The sequence below is a fragment of the Ranitomeya variabilis genome, chromosome 4 (genome assembly GCF_051348905.1).
Source record: "Ranitomeya variabilis isolate aRanVar5 chromosome 4, aRanVar5.hap1, whole genome shotgun sequence".
NCBI lineage: Eukaryota > Metazoa > Chordata > Amphibia > Anura > Dendrobatidae > Ranitomeya > Ranitomeya variabilis.
Window position 1 is genome coordinate 653,969,571 of NC_135235.1, and position 19,170 is coordinate 653,988,740.

A 19,170-nucleotide genomic window follows, 5' to 3' on the forward strand; every position below is an offset into this window, starting at 1 on the left:
GTTTCGAAACCCCTACGCGCGTTTACGGGCGCCCCCGGAAGAAGAACATATCGAAACGCGCGTAGGGGTTTCTCTGGTCTCGTATGTGCTTGCAGAGGTAAATATATATATATACATCATTTTTACTATTAGTCAATAATCCATATGCCAATTGCGTAGGGGTGCTGAGCACACACGCTTATTGAGTAGGGGCCTTATATATTTAGATCTTAGAAATGAATTATTTACACACTGGTAGAAATATGGTATTTATGCTTCAGCTATTCTGCTAATAATGTATATAATGAGTCCTATACCTTCAATTGAGTAACTGGTCATTCACAAGCTAACAAAATTGTTAATTATTATATGAGTATCATCTTAGCCAGTTCTATTTATAAACTTATGTATATTGGCATTTTTGGTAAATTAAAATTCAAACAGATTTATTTACTCTGAAGACTTATGTAAATCCTGGTTTTTATAAGGTGATCTGACTTGGAACAAGTTATTTGATAGAAAATTGGCCGTCAGCAATTTGGGATTGTCTAATTAGCATATATGACCAGCTTGTTGGATTGGAGGTACTTACACATGTATGTAATTACGGATGTCAAAGAAATTAAATAATTTTATTCGTTGATTGCAAATAAACTTTATATGTTTTGAACTAGACATTCTGTGGCCTGTATGGTATTCTTGGGGGGCCTTATGTAATATTGTCCAAAATCCCTGTCTATCAGTCATATCCTCCTTCTTCTCATCATGCTTTCTCACGCTCAATGTGGACAAAACCGAACTCTTCACCTTTCTTCCATCCCACTCAAGTCCCCTATCTGATATATCACAATAAATTATATCACACTTTCCCCTGTACTGCAAATCTGCTGTCTTGGAGTAACCCTCAACTCTGGTCTGTCCTTCAAACTGCACAAGCTCTTGCCTCCTCCAACTCACAAATATTTCAAGAATATGTCCTTTCCTCAACTATTATTCAACTAAAATGTTAGTGCATGCCCCCATCATCTCCCACCTCAACTACTGTAACCTGTATCTTCCTCTGTGGATTGCGTGCTCATACTCTTTGACCTCTTTAGTCCATCCTTAACTCTACTGCCTGACTAATCCACCTCTCCTTGCTATTCCTCTCAGCATATCCCTTTATTGGCTACCAATTCCCCAACGTACCCAGTTCAAACTGCTAACACTGGCCTACCAAGTTGTCTATAACCTGTCTCCTCCGTTTATCTCCAAAATAAACTTTCAAGAACTTCCAACGCGTAATCTCTAGTCCTCCCAAGACCTCCTTCTCTCCTCCACACTTATACAGTATGTTCCTCATCCAGTCGCCTCCAAGATGTCTCCCGAGCATCCCCAATACTCTAGCATTCTGTGCCTCAGACACGTCCGATTATCTGCCAATTTCTCAACTTTCGGATGGAAGTTGAAAACACATTTCTTAATGCAAGCTTATAGTCTGCATTGCCTCCGCTGCCACCTCACCACAGCCTGTAATAACCCCACTGTCACCTCCAGAAGTTGCCACAACCCTCACAACGTACTGTATTCTTCCCCATTATCCAGTAGACTGTAATCCCACAAGGCCAGCGCCCTCTCCCCTCTGTCCCTGACTGTCATTGTTAATTTGTTCACTGTAATTTATATTTGTATATTGCATGTAGTCACTTCTCATGTATAGCCCACTGCCCGCCTCTGAAGCAGGGAATCGTACACCTAGCTTCAGAGGTGAATTGAGCATGAGCGGAAGTTCAGAAGATGGCATCTGGTCATGTGCGTCTCTGAAGCCGATATGCTGCCAAGATTTTCAGGGGCTGGCGATGATGATAGCTCTTACAAATTATGTTATGGAAAGAGGACTGACTAGTCTGGGGCAACTAACACCCAATCGACTAGTCAAAACCCTAATTAGCATAAAAAATTGCTATAATATAAATACTTTTTTGAACCTAGTTTTTACCTATACAATGCTGGTTAGGCAGGTAATTTATGGCTGTAAAAGTGAATGGTGCTGGGATGGAAGGTATGGGGGACCTCAAAGGTTCCCTTTAAGTTTTTCATCCAGTTGCTCAAAAATTCTGCACACATCAATATTCTCCTAAGAAAGCCAAAACCACACTTTTTACTTTTTTTAAAAAAAAATCAGGTTTTAGATTTATTAACCTTTTGGATTGACCCACAGCATTATGATCATCAATTTGTGTTCTTGATATTCAATAATAAAACAAATTAATCAAAATTACAAACTGCCTAATAATTGTGCACACAGTGTAGACATATTTGTGTGTACTATAAAGTGCCTCACAGAAAATGTCAATCTCAATTAACTTTCTTCTAGTACAGTTATCACTTGCTGATTTGTAGCTCTTACGATGTGGTCAATGTAAGTGAAGTGGCCCTGATGATTGTTGTCCTTCTATTCATTTCTCATTCATTTTGGTAACATCTCTGTGGCCAGTGATTAGCTGCAGGGTTCATGTGAGCGTGTGACATGATCTGTCCTTAAATATGGAAAAGCTGCTTTCTATCTCCTCATATGTTTCCCTTTTATTATCTTCAGAATTTTTCATCATCTTCCCATTCAGGTCCCTACAATATTGGTTCTCTCTGGAGATCTTCAAATATAAGAACATTTTCCTGATTGACCATCAAGAATGGATATGGACAGGGACAATTTGTCGGGGAGGATATTACACCTCACCCTAGAGATCCTCTCCCGGCTTACTGGAGAGGTGAGAGATTCTGATGACGGCACATTACATCATTCTTATCTATGGGAATAACAGATGGACAGAACTGGAGAGTTGAGGACTCTGGAAATGTCTGTAGTGAGATTTATGAATGTGTCTCTCCATAACCAGGATTACACAATAGTGAAGAAGACCTCTAGTGAGCGCTGTCAGGACCCTGTGTCTGAGGGATGGGGAAGACCCATGAGCCCAATCACAGGGCCTCCACCTCACCTCCTGATACATGAGGACGTCAATGACAAGAAGATCCTAGAACTCAACTACAAGATCATTGAGCTGCTGACTGGAGAGGTGACACAGCTGGGAATGCTGGGACATTATACAGTAACGCTATGAAGGGATCGGGGGATGATGGTATCTTTGTATTTGGCAGGTTCCTATAAGGTGTCAGGATGTCACCATCTATTTCTCCATGGAGGAGTGGGAGTATTTAGAAGGACACAAAGATCTGTACAAGGACATCATGTTGGAGATTCCCCAGCCCCTCACATCACCAGGTAATAGGACTAAATAAACACTTCCTATAATATCTGTATGTAAAGAATGAATTCATTCCCTGTATGTTTTTCCTCCAGTTCTATCCAGTAAGAGGACAACACCAGAGAGATGTCCCCGTCCTCTTCTTCCACAGAATTGTAAACAAGAAGATCCCAATGTTCCTCAGGATTATCAGGTAGATGGAGAGAAGGTGTCATGAGATCTCCCCTATGATGTCTAGGTGGCTGTGAAGGTCTTATGCTCAGTCTTGTTTTATCCACCAGTATTATATGTTTTATATTTGTGTAATGAGAGCGGTGGAGATGGCAGGATTAGAGCTGATCATAGATGTGACTTCTCCATTTGTCTTTGACTTGTACAATATTTATTTCAGGGCAAAAACCTGACCCATATTAATACTACAGAGACATATGTGAGGGAAGATGAGTGGTGTAAAGAGGAGATTCCTATATATGACTACCCAGGTGAGTAGGAACCACTAAACGCAGAGAAGTCACAGATTCTTCTCTGTCACTGGGTGGTACCATTTTGTATAGTTTGCTGTGATCTCTGTGGTCTTTCAGGTTTTTTGGTTTATATTCACCAATTCTGCCAAGGTGCTATAGAAATATGGAGCGCCCCAACCAGGGCAGTGGGATACTTGGTACCGGGTCCGGTCTCTCTTAAAGGGATGTCATGGTGGCTGCGACCCGGTCCGTGGCCCAAGGCATCCAATTAAAGGGGGGGGGGGAGGTCTTTTAAGGGGAATTGTGGTAAAGTCTGTCGTGACGCCACCTGTGGTGTTTGGTCAATAGTGGGACCGATGCTGCATTAAAGGGGTCCTCTGGGGGATGTTGTTGCAGCTATGATGGTAACGCTTCCCATAGGTGAAGCGGGGTCCCCAGAGGTCCTGAAGTGTATGGCGATGATGGTGTAGGCCGGTAGAATGAGTAAAGGACACAAGTTGTAAGTCTTTACCTGGTTTACTGTAGTTCGCACAAGTGGTGGTGGTCCAGCCGGCTCAGAGGCGATGGGAGAATATCATTCCCAGTTGAGGTCCGTGAGCCTTTCCAACTAGCGCTTGCTGTATATGAAGTCTCTGCTGCCTGAAGCTTTCTGCAGAGTCCTTTATTCCCCCTGTCCTGAGACAGGTACCTGCATGATGGGCAGCTTGAGACGTTTTACAGGGACTCTATCATGCCCCGGGCTCCTCAGGTGCTGCTGGGTCTCAGGCATGGTGTTGGCCAGTTACATACAGTTCTCAGCCCTCCGGTTCTGCTCTGTGTCTTAGAGTCCCACAAAATCCTCGGGCTCCCGGTACCCGGCTGCTGTGCTCTGGCTCTGAGGGTGTCCTTCCGCTGTTCCCCTCTGAGCCCTTTCTCTCTCCTCTGCACTTTTCCTCTGTAGCTCCACCACATACAACAACCCTTCAGGTTCTCCCTTTCCAGAGGCTGCAGCTTCCTCGTGGCTGCAAGGCCTCTCTGTCTGCTCTCAGTTCCAGACTTCCTTCTTCTATCTCTCCCTCCTGGAGACTAACTCCCTTGGTCTCCCTAGACCAATTGTCTAGCTCCTCCTCCTGGTCAGGATACATATCGCTTAGGGAAGCTCCACTGAATCCGGTCCTGAGCTCCCCCTCCGGGCCTGAATTTGGAATATGTTGTGTGTGGGTGCCTTACCTGCTGAAGAGAACTCCATTGCCTCTGAGCATGACATTATCCTCCCCGAAAGGAAAGCAACATCACTGCAGCAACCGGTCACCTGGGGTCCTGCAAATATATATGGATATATGGTAATAGACAATAAAATAAGGATGTAAAAATATAGAGGAGATGCGTCAACAGAGGTAACGTGAAAAAATATGAACTGTTTTTTTTTTGTTTTTTTTTTCAATTATCTTCAGTGATTAAAGGGAGCCTGTCACCCCCCAGGGCGTTTTTAAGTAAAAGAGACACCTTCAGCAGCACTAAGGCTGCATTCTGTGAAGGTGGCTCTTATGTTTAGCATCCCTAGGATTGCTGAAATATTGTGTGTTTTCTCCCCCATGTCAACTGCCTCAGAGCCGTCAATCATTCCCCTGTGTCCTCCGGGCGCCTCCTCCTGTGTTTAAAATACATTCCTGGCGCCTGCGCTCTGCAATTATTTCTCTGCAATAGTATTTAATTGATAGAGGACCATTGGTGGCATTTCATGTGTAAAATAAATAAAAGCAAGTAAAATCTAAACTAATAAAAAACAAGCTGCTGCAAATCCAAATCGCTGTTAATCATAGTAACATACAGTAGTTAGCAAGGCCGAAAGAAGACATTTGTCCATCCAGTTCAGCCTATATTCCATCAGAATAAATCCCCAGATCTACGTCCTTCTAAAGAACCTAATAACTGTAAGATACAATATTGTTACGCTCCAGGAAGACATCCAGGCATCTCTTGAACCCCTCGACTGAGTTCGCCATCATCTCCTCCTCAGGCAAGGAATTCCAGATTCTCACTGCCCTAACTGTAAAGAATCCTCTTCTATGTTGGTGGAAAAACCTTCTCTCCTCCAGACACAGAGAATGCCCCCTTGTGCTCGTCACCTTCCTTGGTATAAACAAATCCTCGGAGAGATATTTGTATTGTCCCCTTATATACTTATGCATGGTTCTTAGATCGCCCCTCCGTCGTCTTTTTTTCTAGACTAAATAATCCTAATTTTGCTAGTCTCTCTGGGTATTGTAGTTCCTCCATCCCCTTTATTAATTTTGTTGCCCTCCTTTGTACTCGCTCTAGTTCCATTATATCCTTCCTGAGCACCGGTGCCCAAAACTGTACACAGTACTCCATGTGTGGTCTAACCAGGGATTTGTACAGTGGCAGTATAATGCTCTCATCATGTGTATCCAGACCTCTTTTAATGCACCCCATGATCCTGTTTGCCTTGGCAGCCGCTGCCTGGCACTGGCTGCTCCAGGTAAGTTTATCATTAACTAGGATCCCCAAGTCCTTCTCCCTGTCAGATTTACCCAGTGGTTTCCCGTTCAGTGTGTAATGGTGATATTGATTCCGTCTTCCCATGTGTATAACCTTACATTTATCATTGTTAAACTGTATCTGCCACCTCTTGGCCCATGTTTCCAACTTATCCAGATCCATCTCTAGCAGAATACTATCTTCTCTTGTATTGACTGCTTTACATAGTTTTGCATCATCTGCAAATATTGATATTTTACAGTGTAAACCTTCTAGCAGATCGTTAATAAATATGTTGGAGAATAGGACCCAACACCGACCCCCTGTGGTACCCAACTGGTCATAGCGACCCAGTTAGAGAATACACCATTTATAACCACCCTCTGCTTTCTATCACTAAGTTACTTACCCATTTGCACACATTTTCCCCCAGACCCAGCATTCTCATTTTGTGTACCAACTAGTGATGAGCAAATGTACTCGTTACTCGAGATTTCTCGAGCATGCTCGGGGGTCCTCCGAGTATTTTTTAGTGCTTGGAGATTTAGTTTTTCTTGCCGCAGCTGAATGATTTACATCTGTTAGCCAGCATAAGTACATGTGGGGATTCCCTAGCAACCAGGCAACCCCCACATGTACATATGCTGGCTAACAGATGTAAATCATTCAGCTGCGGCAAGAAAAACTAAATCTCCGAGCACTAAAAAATACTCGGAGGACCCCTGAGCATGCTCGAGAATTCTCGAGTAACGAGTATATTCGCTCATCACTAGTACCAACTTCTTGTGTGGCATGGTATCAAATGCTTTGGAAAAATCAAGATATACCACGTCCAATGACTCACCTTGGCCCAGTCTAGAGCTTACCTCTTCATAAAAACTGATTAGATTGGTTTGACAGGAGTGATTCCTCATAAACCCATGCTGATATGGAGTTAAACAGTTATTCTCATTGAGATAATCCAGAATAACATCCCTCAGAAACCCTTCAAATATTTTACGAACAATAGAGGTTAGACTTACTGGCCTATAATTTCTTTCCAGGTTCGCTTTTACAGCCCTTTTTGAATATTGGTACCACATTTGCTATGCGCCAGTCCTGCGGAACAGACCCCGTCGCTATAGAGTCCCTAAATATAAGAAATAATGGTTTGTCTATTACATTACTTAGTTATCTTAGTACTCATGGGTGTGTGCCATCCGGACCCGGAGATTTATCTATTTTAATCTTATTTAGCCGGTTTCGCACCTCTTCTTGGGTTAGATTGGTGACCCTTAATATAGGGTTTTCTTTGTCTCTCGGCATTTCACCTAACATTTCATTTTCCACCGTGAATACCGTACCGTGGAGAAGAAGGTGTATAATATATCAGCTTTTTCCTCATCATCTACAACCATTCTTTCCTCACAATTTTTTAAGGGGCCTACACTTTCACTTTTGATTCTTTTACTATTGATATAATTGAAGAACAGTTTGGGATTAGTTTTACTCTCCTTAGCAATGTGCTTCTCTGTTTCCTTTTTGGCAGCTTTAATTAGTTTTTTAGATAAAGTATCTTTCTCGATATAGTTTTTTAGAGCTTCAATGGTGCCATCCTGCTTTAGTAGTGCAAATGCTTTCTTTTTACTGTTAATTGCCTGTCTTACTTCTTTGTTTACCCACTTTGGGTTTTTCCTAATTCTTGTCCTTTTATTCCCACAAGGTATAAACCGCTTACAGTGCCTATTTAGGATGTTCTTAAACATTTTCCATCGATTATCTGTATTCTTATTTCTGAGGATATTGTCCCAGTCTACCAGATTAAGGGCATCTCTAAGCTGGTCAAACTTTGCCTTCCTAAAGTTCAGTGTTTTTGTGACTCCCTGACAAGTCCCCCTAGCGAAAGACAAGTGGAACTGTACAATATTGTGGTCGCTATTTCCTAGATGACCGACGACCTACAGATTTGTTATTCTGTCAGGTCTATTAGATAGTATTAGGTCTAAAAGTGCTGCTCCTCTGGTTGGATTCTGGACCAATTGTGAAAGAATCCAAATCCAAAAATAATAATCTAGGATCTTTGGAAGACTAAGTCCTCCCAGCTTTTTTAGGTCTTTTTAACAGGTAATTAGACAAGCAAGGTCTTTCATTTTTCCACACAAAAGCATTTAATATCCTGTGAGCCTTATGAAAAAATGTCTCTGTGAGAAGTATTGGGACCATACGAAAGAAATATAATATTTTAGATAGAGAGAACATTTGGAAGGCTGCAATGCGTCCTACCAACAAAATCTCATATTTGTCAATTTGATTTAAATTTGATTCTAATGTGTGTAATAAGGGGAGGTAATTTTATTTATGTAAGGCTGATGTGAGAGGAGTTAATGATATTCCCAAGTAAGCAATGTTGTCTTGTCGCCAATCAAGAGAGGTTTTCTCTCGGAGTTGTGTTTAAAGCTTTATCTGAAATGTTTAAAAGGAGAATTTGGGGATTTGTTTAAAGGGGAATAAGTGACTCTTAACAGACCTGATGGATGGGCCTGTGGCTGAATCATTAAGTAACAGGCTCAGATCTCCACCTTGACTCAGATGTCAGAAAGGTGGAGGTGTGGTACTACTATGAGCTTGTGTCATTAATGATGAGCTAGGTTGTCCTTTTTGGGTTGGAGTTGACTTAAAAATTAACTCCTACACCTGCTGCCAGTTTTTAAAAGAAAGTTTCTCCAAGCAGTGATGAAGGAAAAAGTCTGCATCTTTCAAGAAACCATGATTTTATGGAGAACGAACTCCATCGCAGCATCGAAGTCTCTACTGCTCGGCTGCCAGTAAAGGCCTTTAAGATGAAAGAATAATGACCCAGTCCCTTCCTCACCAAACCTAAACCTTACTGAGAACTTGTGGCCTTTCTTAAAATCAAGATTTACGTTGAAGGAAAACAGTTACCTCTCTTAGAAGTGTCTGAAGGTTGTGGTTGCTGCTGCCCAAAAAGTTCATAATCAACAGATTAAGAAACTGACAGACTCTACGGATGAAGCTTATGACTCTTATTGAAAAGAAGGGCATCTATATTACTATATTGAGATTTGTTTGAAATGTCAGAAAGGTATTTTTGTACATTTTTTGTTTTTTGGTGATCAGATCAAGATAAACAATTTAAGATGGGAAAAAATATATTTTTCATTTACTTGCCCAATAATTCTGCACACATCGATATTATCCTAAGACAGACAAATCCTCACTTTTACTTTTTTGTTTAATAACCTTGTGGATTGACCAACAGCAGTATGATGATCTATTTGTGTTCTTGATGTTCAATGATAAAATAAATTAATCAAAAATTACAAAATCCCTAATAATTGTGCACACAGTGTAGACATATTTGTGTGTGTACTATAAAGTGCCTCACAGAAAATGTTGATCTCCAATTAGCTTTCTTCTAGTACAGGTATCACTTGCTGATTTTCTGCTCTTACATACTTGGTCATTGTAGGTGAAGTGGTCCTGATGGTTGTTGTCCTTTTATTCATTCCTCATACATGTTGGTAACACCTCTGTGGCCAGTGATTAGCTGCAGTGTTCATGTGAGGGTGTGATATGATCTGTCCTTAAATATGGAGAAGCTGCTTTATACATCCTCCATATATTTTCCTTTATTATCTTCAGAAATTAATTTTTGTTTATGATTTTACATTTTTCACCTTCTTCCCATTCAGAGCCTTACAATAGTGGTTCTCTCTTTGGATATCTTCTATATAAGAACATTTTCCTGATTTACCCATCACGGATGGATAGGGACAGGGACAAGATGGTGGAGAGGATATTACATCTCACCCTAGAGATTCTCTTCCGGCTTACTGGAGAGGTGAGAGATCCTGATGACGTCACGTTACATCTTATCTATGGGAATAACATATGGATAGAACTGGAGAGGTGAGGACTCTGGAAATGTCTGTAGTGAGATTTATTAATCTGTCTCTCTCCATAACCAGGATTACACAGTAATGAAGAAGACCTCTAGTGATTGCTGTCAGGCCCCTGTGTCTGAGGGATGTGGAAGAACCCTGAGCCCAATCATGGGGCCTCCAACTCACCCCCTGGTACATGAGGACATCAATGACAAGAAGATCCTAGAACTCACCTACAAGATGATTGAGCTGCTGACTGGAGAGGTGACACTGCTGGGACATTATACCGTAACGTTATGAAGGGATCGGGGGATGATGGTATCATTGTATGTGTCAGGTTCCTATGAGGTGTCAGGATGTCGCCGTCTATTTCTCCCTGGAGGAGTGGGAGTATTTAGAAGGACACAAAGATCTGTACAAGGACATCATGATGGAGATTCCAGGTAATAGACAGGACTTTGTACACATGGCCTATAATTTTCTGTATGTAAAGAATGAATTCAGTCCCTGTATGTGTTTCCTCCAGTTCTATCCAGTAAGAGGACAACACCAGAGAGATGTCCCCGTCCTCTTCTTCCGCAGGATTATAAACAAGAAAATCCCAATGTTCCTCAGGATCATCAGGTAGGTGGAGAGAAGGTGTCATGAGATCTCCCCTATGATGTGTAGACGGCTGTGAAGGTCTTGTGTTCAGTCTTGTTTTATCCACCAGTATTATATGTTTTATACTTGTGTAATGAGAACGGTGGAGATGGCAGAATTAGAGCTGATCATAGATGTGACTTCTCAAACTGTCTGTGACTTTTACAATATTTGTTCCAGGATGAAGATCTGACCCAAGATAATACTATAGAGACCTATGTGATTGGTGATGAGAAGTGTAAAGAGGAGATTCCTACATATGACTACCCAGGTGAGTACTAACCACTAAATGTAGAGAAGTTTCAGTTTCTTCTCAGTCACTGGCTGGTACCATTTTGTATAGTTTGTTGTGAGCTCTGTGGTCTTTCAGGTTTTCTGGTTTAGATTCACAACTTCTGCCAAAGTGCTATATAAATATACATGAAAATATTGTTATAGACTATAAAATAAATAAGGATGAAAAAATATGAACTGTTTTTTTTTGTTTGTTTTTTTCAACTATCTTTAGTTTTTCCCATTTCCAAGATCCTATCCCAATATGTTGTAGGTGTAATAATAATATTAGCAAATGTATATTTTTTTGATTCGCTATCTCTCTTTCCTCATGTGCAAGCATTGCAGGACCTTAGGTATCCATGGTTACATCTACTGATGAAGTAACAGTTAGCTAGTTTCTAGTGGCGTATCAATGGATACCTAAGGTCCTGCAATGACTGCACATGAGGAAAGAGACATAGCAAATCAGAAAAACTATACTACATTTCTAATTGGAGGCGTTTGCTAATATTATTATTATTATACCTACTACAAATTGGGATAGGATCTTGAAGATGGGAACTTTATAATACCAGAGAAAAACTCCTTCAGCTCTGCAGTGACGTTCTAAAATTTCACTTCATACTATAGCTGCTGCACATGATCGGGAGTGATGATCTGGCTGTGAGATACAGTCAGACTCCCCATAGAGAAGGCAAGGATGGTTTATTACCGTCTCTGCCTTACTTCTCACTGTATACACAGCACTTCACAAGCGCTGTGTATACAGAACTAAGAGTAATTAACGGCACTTCCTCCTTCAGATTCAGGTGGTTATGTGACTGCTGGATATTGAGAGGGTGCAGGAGGTGCTGTATTTAAGAAGACCCAGTCAGCTGTGCTGTACAACCAGGAGGCTACAATTCCACTGTTATTGGGGCAAATATAAAAACAAAGAGAGAGAGGAGCGCACATGAATGGTATCAGCCGGGAAATGAATGCAGAAAGGTCATAGACCTACTCACCGCAGACGGTTATGCTGGACAAGCATAACAATGTGGAATGGCTCAGAAGGATTCCTAGTCCTGTACGGCAGATGAACGGCAGCTCCCAGACCTCAACACGGAAGGCGCAGGGCGATCATGGACGGTTGAAGTCCTGAGATGTGTCGGCGTGCAGGAGACTCCGAGTACTGCGTCCCACGTGATCAATGACCTGTCGGTCACGTGGTGGAAGGTCCTGGAGCAATGAAGGGCAATTTGGCTTGTCAACTGCAGCTCCCACCGCGGTCCCTCAAGGAGAGAGCAGCAATGCAAATTAAAAAAAATATAGCGGTCTGGATGGAGCGCTGATGACAGAGGCCACCGGAGCACAGGTTTAGGGGTTTAAAATCTTAAATCACCACGCGTTTCAACAGCCAATCGCTGTCTTCTTCAGGTGGCAGGTGGTGTTTTTTGCCACCTGAAGAAGACAGCGATTGGCTGTTGAAACGCGTTGTGATTAAAGATTTTAAACCCCTAAACCTGTGCTCCGGTGGCCTCTGTCATCAGCGCTCCATCCAGACCGCTATATTTTTTTAATTTGCATTGGGGCAAATATGGCAGCCCCAGTTACAGAAAAGTAAGATTCTAAAGAATATTTAATTGATGAAATGCCCCCAAATGGTGTTTTATGTGTAAAATAAATAAAAACAAGCAAAAAAATAAACTAATAAAAACAAGCTGCTGCAAATCCAAATCACTGTTACTCATCCCGCCTCCGTTAAAATAGCAAAACAAAAGTGTCTGATATAATATGTATGTATGGATTTTAGTGAGACCGTGATATTTGCTATACACGGCAATACTATGATATGGCTGTAGATTGCAGAAGTGCCTTAATAACAGAATTAATTACACTACATTTATTCCATGGCGCTTTACATGTGAAAGGGGCAAATATAGATAAGCACAATAAGCATGAGCAATACAAGGCACACACAAGTACAGAAGGAGAGAGGATCCTGCCCGCGAGGGCTCACAGTCTGCAGGGGATGGGTGAGGATTCACTAGGAGAGGGTAGAGCTGGTCGTGTGGCGGTTCAGCAGACTAAGGATCACTGCAGGTTGTAGGCTTGTCGGAAGGGGTGGGTCTTCAGGTTCTTTTTGAAGGTTTCCGTGATAGGCGAGAGTCTGGTTTGTTGGGGTAGAGAGTTCCAGAGTATGGGGGAAGCACAGGAGAAGTCTTGTATGCGGTTGTGGGAAGAAGAGATCAGAGGGGAATAGAGCAGGAGATCTTGAGTGGAACAAAGGTAGCGTGTGGGTAAGTACTGGGAGACCATGTCACAGATGTATGGAGGAGACAGGTTGTGGATGGCTTTTATGTCATAGTTAGGGTTTTGAACTGGAGCCTCTGGACAATAGGAAGCCAGTGAAGGGCTTGGCAGAGAGGACAGGCTGGGTAATAAAGAGGAGACAGGTTGATTAGTCGGGCAGCAGAGTGTAGGATGGGAGTGGTGCTAGAGGGGGAGGCCAGAGAGTAGGAGGTTGCAGTAATCGAGGCAAGATATAATAAGGGCGTGCACTATTCATGGTCAAGGAATGCACGGATCTGGGAAATATATTTGAGTTTGAGTCGGCAGGAGGAGGCAAGGGCTTGGATATGAGGTTTGAAAGAGAGGGCAGAGTCGAGGATCACCCCGAGGCACCGAGCATGCGGGACTGGGGAAAGTGAGCAGCCATTGACATTGATGGCTAGGTTTCGTGGAGGGCCAGAGTGAGATGGGGGAAAGATGCTGAATTCTGTTTTGTCTATGTTCAGTTTTAGAAAACGAGCAGAAAAGAAATCTGAAATAGCAGAAAGACATTGTGGGATTTTGAGAAGAGATAATGTGGGCACAACTAGTTAGTGGTGCTCAAGTAGGTGCCCAAACCGTGCTAGTTAGATAGATAAACTTGGCACACACAAAACGTAGATGCGGTGATATTTAATGAGGTAAAAAGTACATACTGTATGTACTTTTTACCTCATTAAATATCCCCGCATCTACGTTTTGTGTGTGCTAAGTTTATCTAATTGTGGGATTTTGGTCATTAAGGATGTGACGTCGGGTCTGGATTGGTAGAACTGCGTGTCTTCGGCGTAGAGATGATACTGCAAACCATGGGATTCTATGAGCTGTCCCAGGCCGAAGGTGTAGATGGAGAAGAGCAGGGGCCCTAGGACTGAGCCTTGCGGAACACTGACGGACAGGGGGCGAGGTGAGGAGGTGATGTGGGAGAGGGAGACACTGAATGTTCTGTCTGTTAGATATTTTGGGATCCAGGATAGGGCCAAGTCTGTGATGTCAAGAGATGAGAGAATCTGTAGCAGGAGGGAATAGTCAAGTGTCGAAGGCAGAAGACAGGTCCAGGAGAGGGACGACCGAGTAGTGTCGCTTTCTCTTGGTGGTTAGTAGGTCATTGGTGACTTTAGTTAGGGCAGTTTCGGTTGAGTGGTGTGGTGGGAAACCAGATTGTAACCGATCAAAGAGGGAGCAGGATGAGAGGTGGGTGGACAGTTCAAGATGGACATGCTGTTCCAATAGTTTTTGTGCATAAGGGAGAAGAGATATTGGGCGATAGCTAGACACAGAGGATGGGTCGAGGGAGGGCTTTTTGAGGATGGATGTGATCTCGGCATGCTTGAAGGATGAGGGGAAGACACCAGTTGTGAGTGAGAGGTTGAGGAGGTGTGTTAGGGTTGGGATGAAGACTATGACGAAGTTAGGGATGAGGTTGGACGGGAGCGGGTCTTGCGTGCAAGTGGTGAGATGTGATCTTGACAAAAGGGTGGAGAGCTGATCTTCTGTCATGGTGGAGAAGCTGGTTTATCACATTATATTATTTTATAGAAATGTTATACATGATCAATATTCTATTAATTATATTATAAAATAAAACATTTTTTATTCCCGGCAGGTGAATATATCAGAATCCCAAAGAGACGTGTGAGATCTTCTGATTTTAAATTATTTGCTGATGAGATCACACAACATGAAGAGCATGTCAGTATCCCATGTCTACCATCAGCCCTTCAGAGCGAACATTTATCATCTGACCCTTTTCAACAGGTCCTATCTCCTGATTCATTACAGAAAAATAAAAATAACAGAATGGATGTTGAATATGAGGAGAATCCATGTTTACAAGATGGGAAGTATTATGAAGATGCATTAAATCTTGTTAAACCTGAAAAAAGTCACATAAAAGCAAAGGGCTTTTCATGTCCAGAATGTGGGAAATGTTTTACATCTAAATCAAGACTTGTTATACATGAGAAATATCACAAAGTGGGGCAACCTTATTCATGTTCTACTTGTGGAGCACGTTTTAGCCGTTACTGGAATCTCAATAGGCATGAGAGATGTCACACAGGAGTGAAGCCATTTTTATGTTTAAAATGTAGGAAATGTTTTACAACTAATTCAAAACTTGTTATACATGAGAGAATTCACAAGGTGGAGAAGCCTTATTCATGTTCCACGTGTGGAGTATATTTTAAGGATTACTGTAATCTCCTTACACATGAGAGGCGTCACACAGGAGAGAAGCCATTTTCATGTTCAGAATGTGAGAAATGTTTTGCACGGAAGTCAGATCTTGTAATTCACCAAAGAATTCACACAGGGGAGAAACCATTCTTATGCACAGAATGTGGGAAATGTTTTAATCAAAAAACACATCTTGTTAAGCATCTGAGATGTCACACAGGAGAGAAGCCATATTCTTGCTCAGAATGTGGGAAATGTTTTGCAACAAATACACAACTTGTTAGACATGAGAACGTTCACAAGGTGAAGCCTTATTCATGTTCTACAGGTGGAGCTTTTTTTAACCAACGCTGTAATCTCATTAGACATGAGGGAAGTCACAGAGGAGAGAAGCCATTTTCATGTTCAGAATGTGAGAAATGTTTTGCACGGAAGTCATATCTTGTATCTCATCTGAGAATTCACACAGGGGAGAAGAAATTCTTATGCACAGGATGTGGGAAATGTTTTAATCAGAAAACACGTCTTGTTAATCATCTGAGATGTCACACGGGAGAGAAGCCATATTCATGCTCAGACTGTGGGAAATGTTTTTCTCAGAACTCACATCTTATTGCCCATCAAAAATCTCATACAGGGGAGAAACCTAATTCCTGTTTGGAATGTGGGAAATATTTTAAACGGAAGTCAGACCTTGTTACCCATCAGCAATTCACACATGTTATAAGTTGCTCTGATGCGCAGAATTTGGAAAGTGTTTTAACAAAAAAATCATGTTATGCTACACCTCATATAAGTCACACCGGAGAGATGCCACTTTCAGGCTTAGAAAGCAGGAAATGCTTCTCTATGGAATCACATCTTGTTGACCATGACTACATTTAAACTGGTCACACTCCATAATCATGTTCTTCATGTGGTAAATGTTTTACAGCTGGTTCAATACTTCCTGATGATGAGAAATTTGATCTAGTGCGACTCAAATTCTTGTTGAATTTGTAGAAATATGTTGAACCTGGTGGAGTCAAACAATCTGCGATTCACTACGTTTGAATTGTTAAAAATTTCCACTTCCATTTTACGCTTTGAAGAAGATTACAGTTGTGCTCAAAAGTTTACATACCCTAGCAAAATTTTTGCTTTCTTGGCCTTTTTTCTGAGAATATGAATGTTGATACCATGGTTAGTCATTGGGTGAAGCCATTTAGGCCGGCGTCACACTCAGCGTATGTAAATACGGTCCATTTTTTACGGCCGTAATACGCAGAAAAGTCCCCAAAATAGTGATCCGTATGTCATCCGTAGGCAGGGTGTGTCAGCGTATTTTGCGCATGGCATCCTCTGTATGTAATCCGTATGGCATCCGTACCGCGATATTTTCTCACAGGCTTGCAAAACCGACATCTAATGGATTTATGTGCTCAAATGTTCGGTAAAACATATATATATATATATATATATATATATATATATACTGTATATATGTCATTGAGACACATAAATATATATATTCTGTATTTATATTTAATTCAGCGCGATATATGTGAAAAGCCGGTAATTCAATTGCCGTCTTTTTCTTTCTCCTTCACAAACCCGACAGGATATGAGACATGGTTTACATACAGTAAACCATCTCATATCCCTTTTTTTTTTGCATATTCCACACTACTAATGTTAGTACTGTGTATGTGCTAAATTTGGGCACTGTAGCTTGTAAAATAAAGGGTTAAATGGCGGAAAAAATTGGCGTGTGTCTTTATTTCATTAAAATACTTTGTAATAATGTGTGTGTGTTTTCTTAACTATTTCGTACTATTGGATTAATAATGGATAGGTGTCATAATTGACGTCTCTCCATTATTAATCTGGCTTAATGTCACCTTACAATAGAAGGTGACATTAACCCTTCATTACCCCATATCCCACCGCTACACGGGAATGGGAAAAGAGTGGCCAAGTGCCAGAATAGGCCCATCTTCCAGATGTGCCTTTTCTGGGGTGGCTGGGGGCAGATGTTTGTAGCCAGGGGGGCCAATAACCATGGACCCTCTCTAGGCTATTAATATCTGCCCTCAGTCACTGGCTTTACCGCTCTGGCGGAGAAAATTGCGCGGGAGCCCACGCCAGTTTATTCCGCCATTTAACCCTTTATTTTACAAGCTACAGCGCCCTAACATTAGTAGTGTGGAATATGCAAAAAAAAAAGGGATATGAGATGGTTTACTGTATGTAAACCATGTCTCATATCCTGTCGGGTTTGTGAAGGAGAAATGAAAAGCCGGCAATTGAATTACTGGCTTTTCTCTAACACCGGTGCGTATTTTGTCGCAAGTCACACTGCTGGTCCGTGTGTAATCCGTATTTTTCTCGCCCCCATAGACTTTCATTGGCGATTTTTTTTGCGCATTACGGTGACAAACGCAGCATGCCGCGATTTTGTACGGCCATAGAAGACCGTATAATACAGATCAGTAAAATACGGCTTATAGGAGCTGGGCCATAGAGAATCATTGGGCCGTGTGTTATGCGTATTTTACGGGTGTATTTTCTGCGCTCATACGTCCGTAAACCTCGCCAGTGTGACGTCGGCCTCATTGTCAAACTACTGTGTTTCTCTTTTTAAATCATAATAACAACCCAAAACATCCAAATGACCCTGTTCAAAAGTTCACATACCCCATTTCTTAATACCGTGTATCAGGGCTGCCACTAGGAATTTCAGGGCCCCATACTTTAAACATTTTTGGGCCCCTTGAGACTCCGCCCAGGCTCTACCCCAGCTCCGACTCCACCCCTCAAATCTTCCACAGTCCCACCGCCCACTCTTGGAAAAACTCCACTTCTGCCTATTAAACCTTTGTTAAAATACCCAATACTCTTTTTAGGTATATATTTTTTTTTCTTTAAGGGAATGAGTCACATACATTTTTTTTTTAAATAATTGAAACCAGATTGTGACTTTTTTTATAATCTGTATTTCTGATTGCAGATTATGGTATTCTGCTTTCTGTAGATTTATGGAAGCTGTCGGTGGATATCGGTCTACACTTGGACCGCGGTGCATGGATGGGCCGCGGGTCTCCTGACCTGAACTCAGCAGCCTCATAGCATGTATGAGGATGCAGGCCGGGAGATCAGCGCCAGTCCATGCCCTGCAAGCCCAGACCAATTTCCCAAATAAAGATGTTTCTCAAACATACCTACTTTTTATTTTTCTATCAACATGGCCATGTGAGGGCTTGTTTTTAGCGGGACAAGTTGTACTTTTGATTGACAGGATTGGTTTTACCAAATAGTGTACTGGAAAATGGGAAAAAAATCGTACAGTGAAATTGCAAAAAAAAGTGGAATTATACAATTGCTTTTGGTAGTTTTCATTACCATGTTCATCAAAACTGACCTGCCATTATGATTCTCCAGGTCATTGCGAGTTCGTAGATACCTAACATGTATAGATTATTTTTTATTTATTTGGTGAAAAAAAAATCCAAAGTTTGTCAAAAGAGAAAAAAGAAGTCATTTTCTGAGACCCCTAATGTTTCCATTTTTTGTGATCTGGGCCTGGGTGATGGCTTATGTTTTGCATGCCGATCTGGCATTTTTATTGATACCATCTTGGTGTAGATGTGATCATTTTATCTCCTATTATTGCATTTTAATGCAATGTTGCAGCAACCAAAAAAAGTAATTCTGTTGTTTTTTGATTTT

General features: G+C 41.6%; 1 protein-coding gene across 1 annotated transcript in view; it reads left to right on the forward strand.

Annotated features, from left to right (window-relative positions):
• The window catches only part of LOC143767445 (uncharacterized), a 40,183-nt gene extending 23,295 nt beyond the window's left edge, over window positions 1-16,888 (forward strand). Inside the window, exons 2-12 of the mRNA XM_077255781.1 lie at window positions 2,583-2,729; window positions 2,859-3,038; window positions 3,121-3,244; window positions 3,323-3,420; window positions 3,619-3,709; window positions 9,865-10,013; window positions 10,141-10,320; window positions 10,394-10,499; window positions 10,583-10,680; window positions 10,879-10,969; window positions 14,891-16,888. Coding sequence (XP_077111896.1) covers window positions 2,652-2,729; window positions 2,859-3,038; window positions 3,121-3,244; window positions 3,323-3,420; window positions 3,619-3,709; window positions 9,865-10,013; window positions 10,141-10,320; window positions 10,394-10,499; window positions 10,583-10,680; window positions 10,879-10,969; window positions 14,891-16,347 — 2,652 coding nt within the window. The 5' untranslated portion in view covers window positions 2,583-2,651 and the 3' untranslated portion in view covers window positions 16,348-16,888. The remainder of the gene's footprint in view (window positions 1-2,582; window positions 2,730-2,858; window positions 3,039-3,120; window positions 3,245-3,322; window positions 3,421-3,618; window positions 3,710-9,864; window positions 10,014-10,140; window positions 10,321-10,393; window positions 10,500-10,582; window positions 10,681-10,878; window positions 10,970-14,890) is intronic.
• Window positions 16,889-19,170: the final 2,282 nt, after the last annotated feature.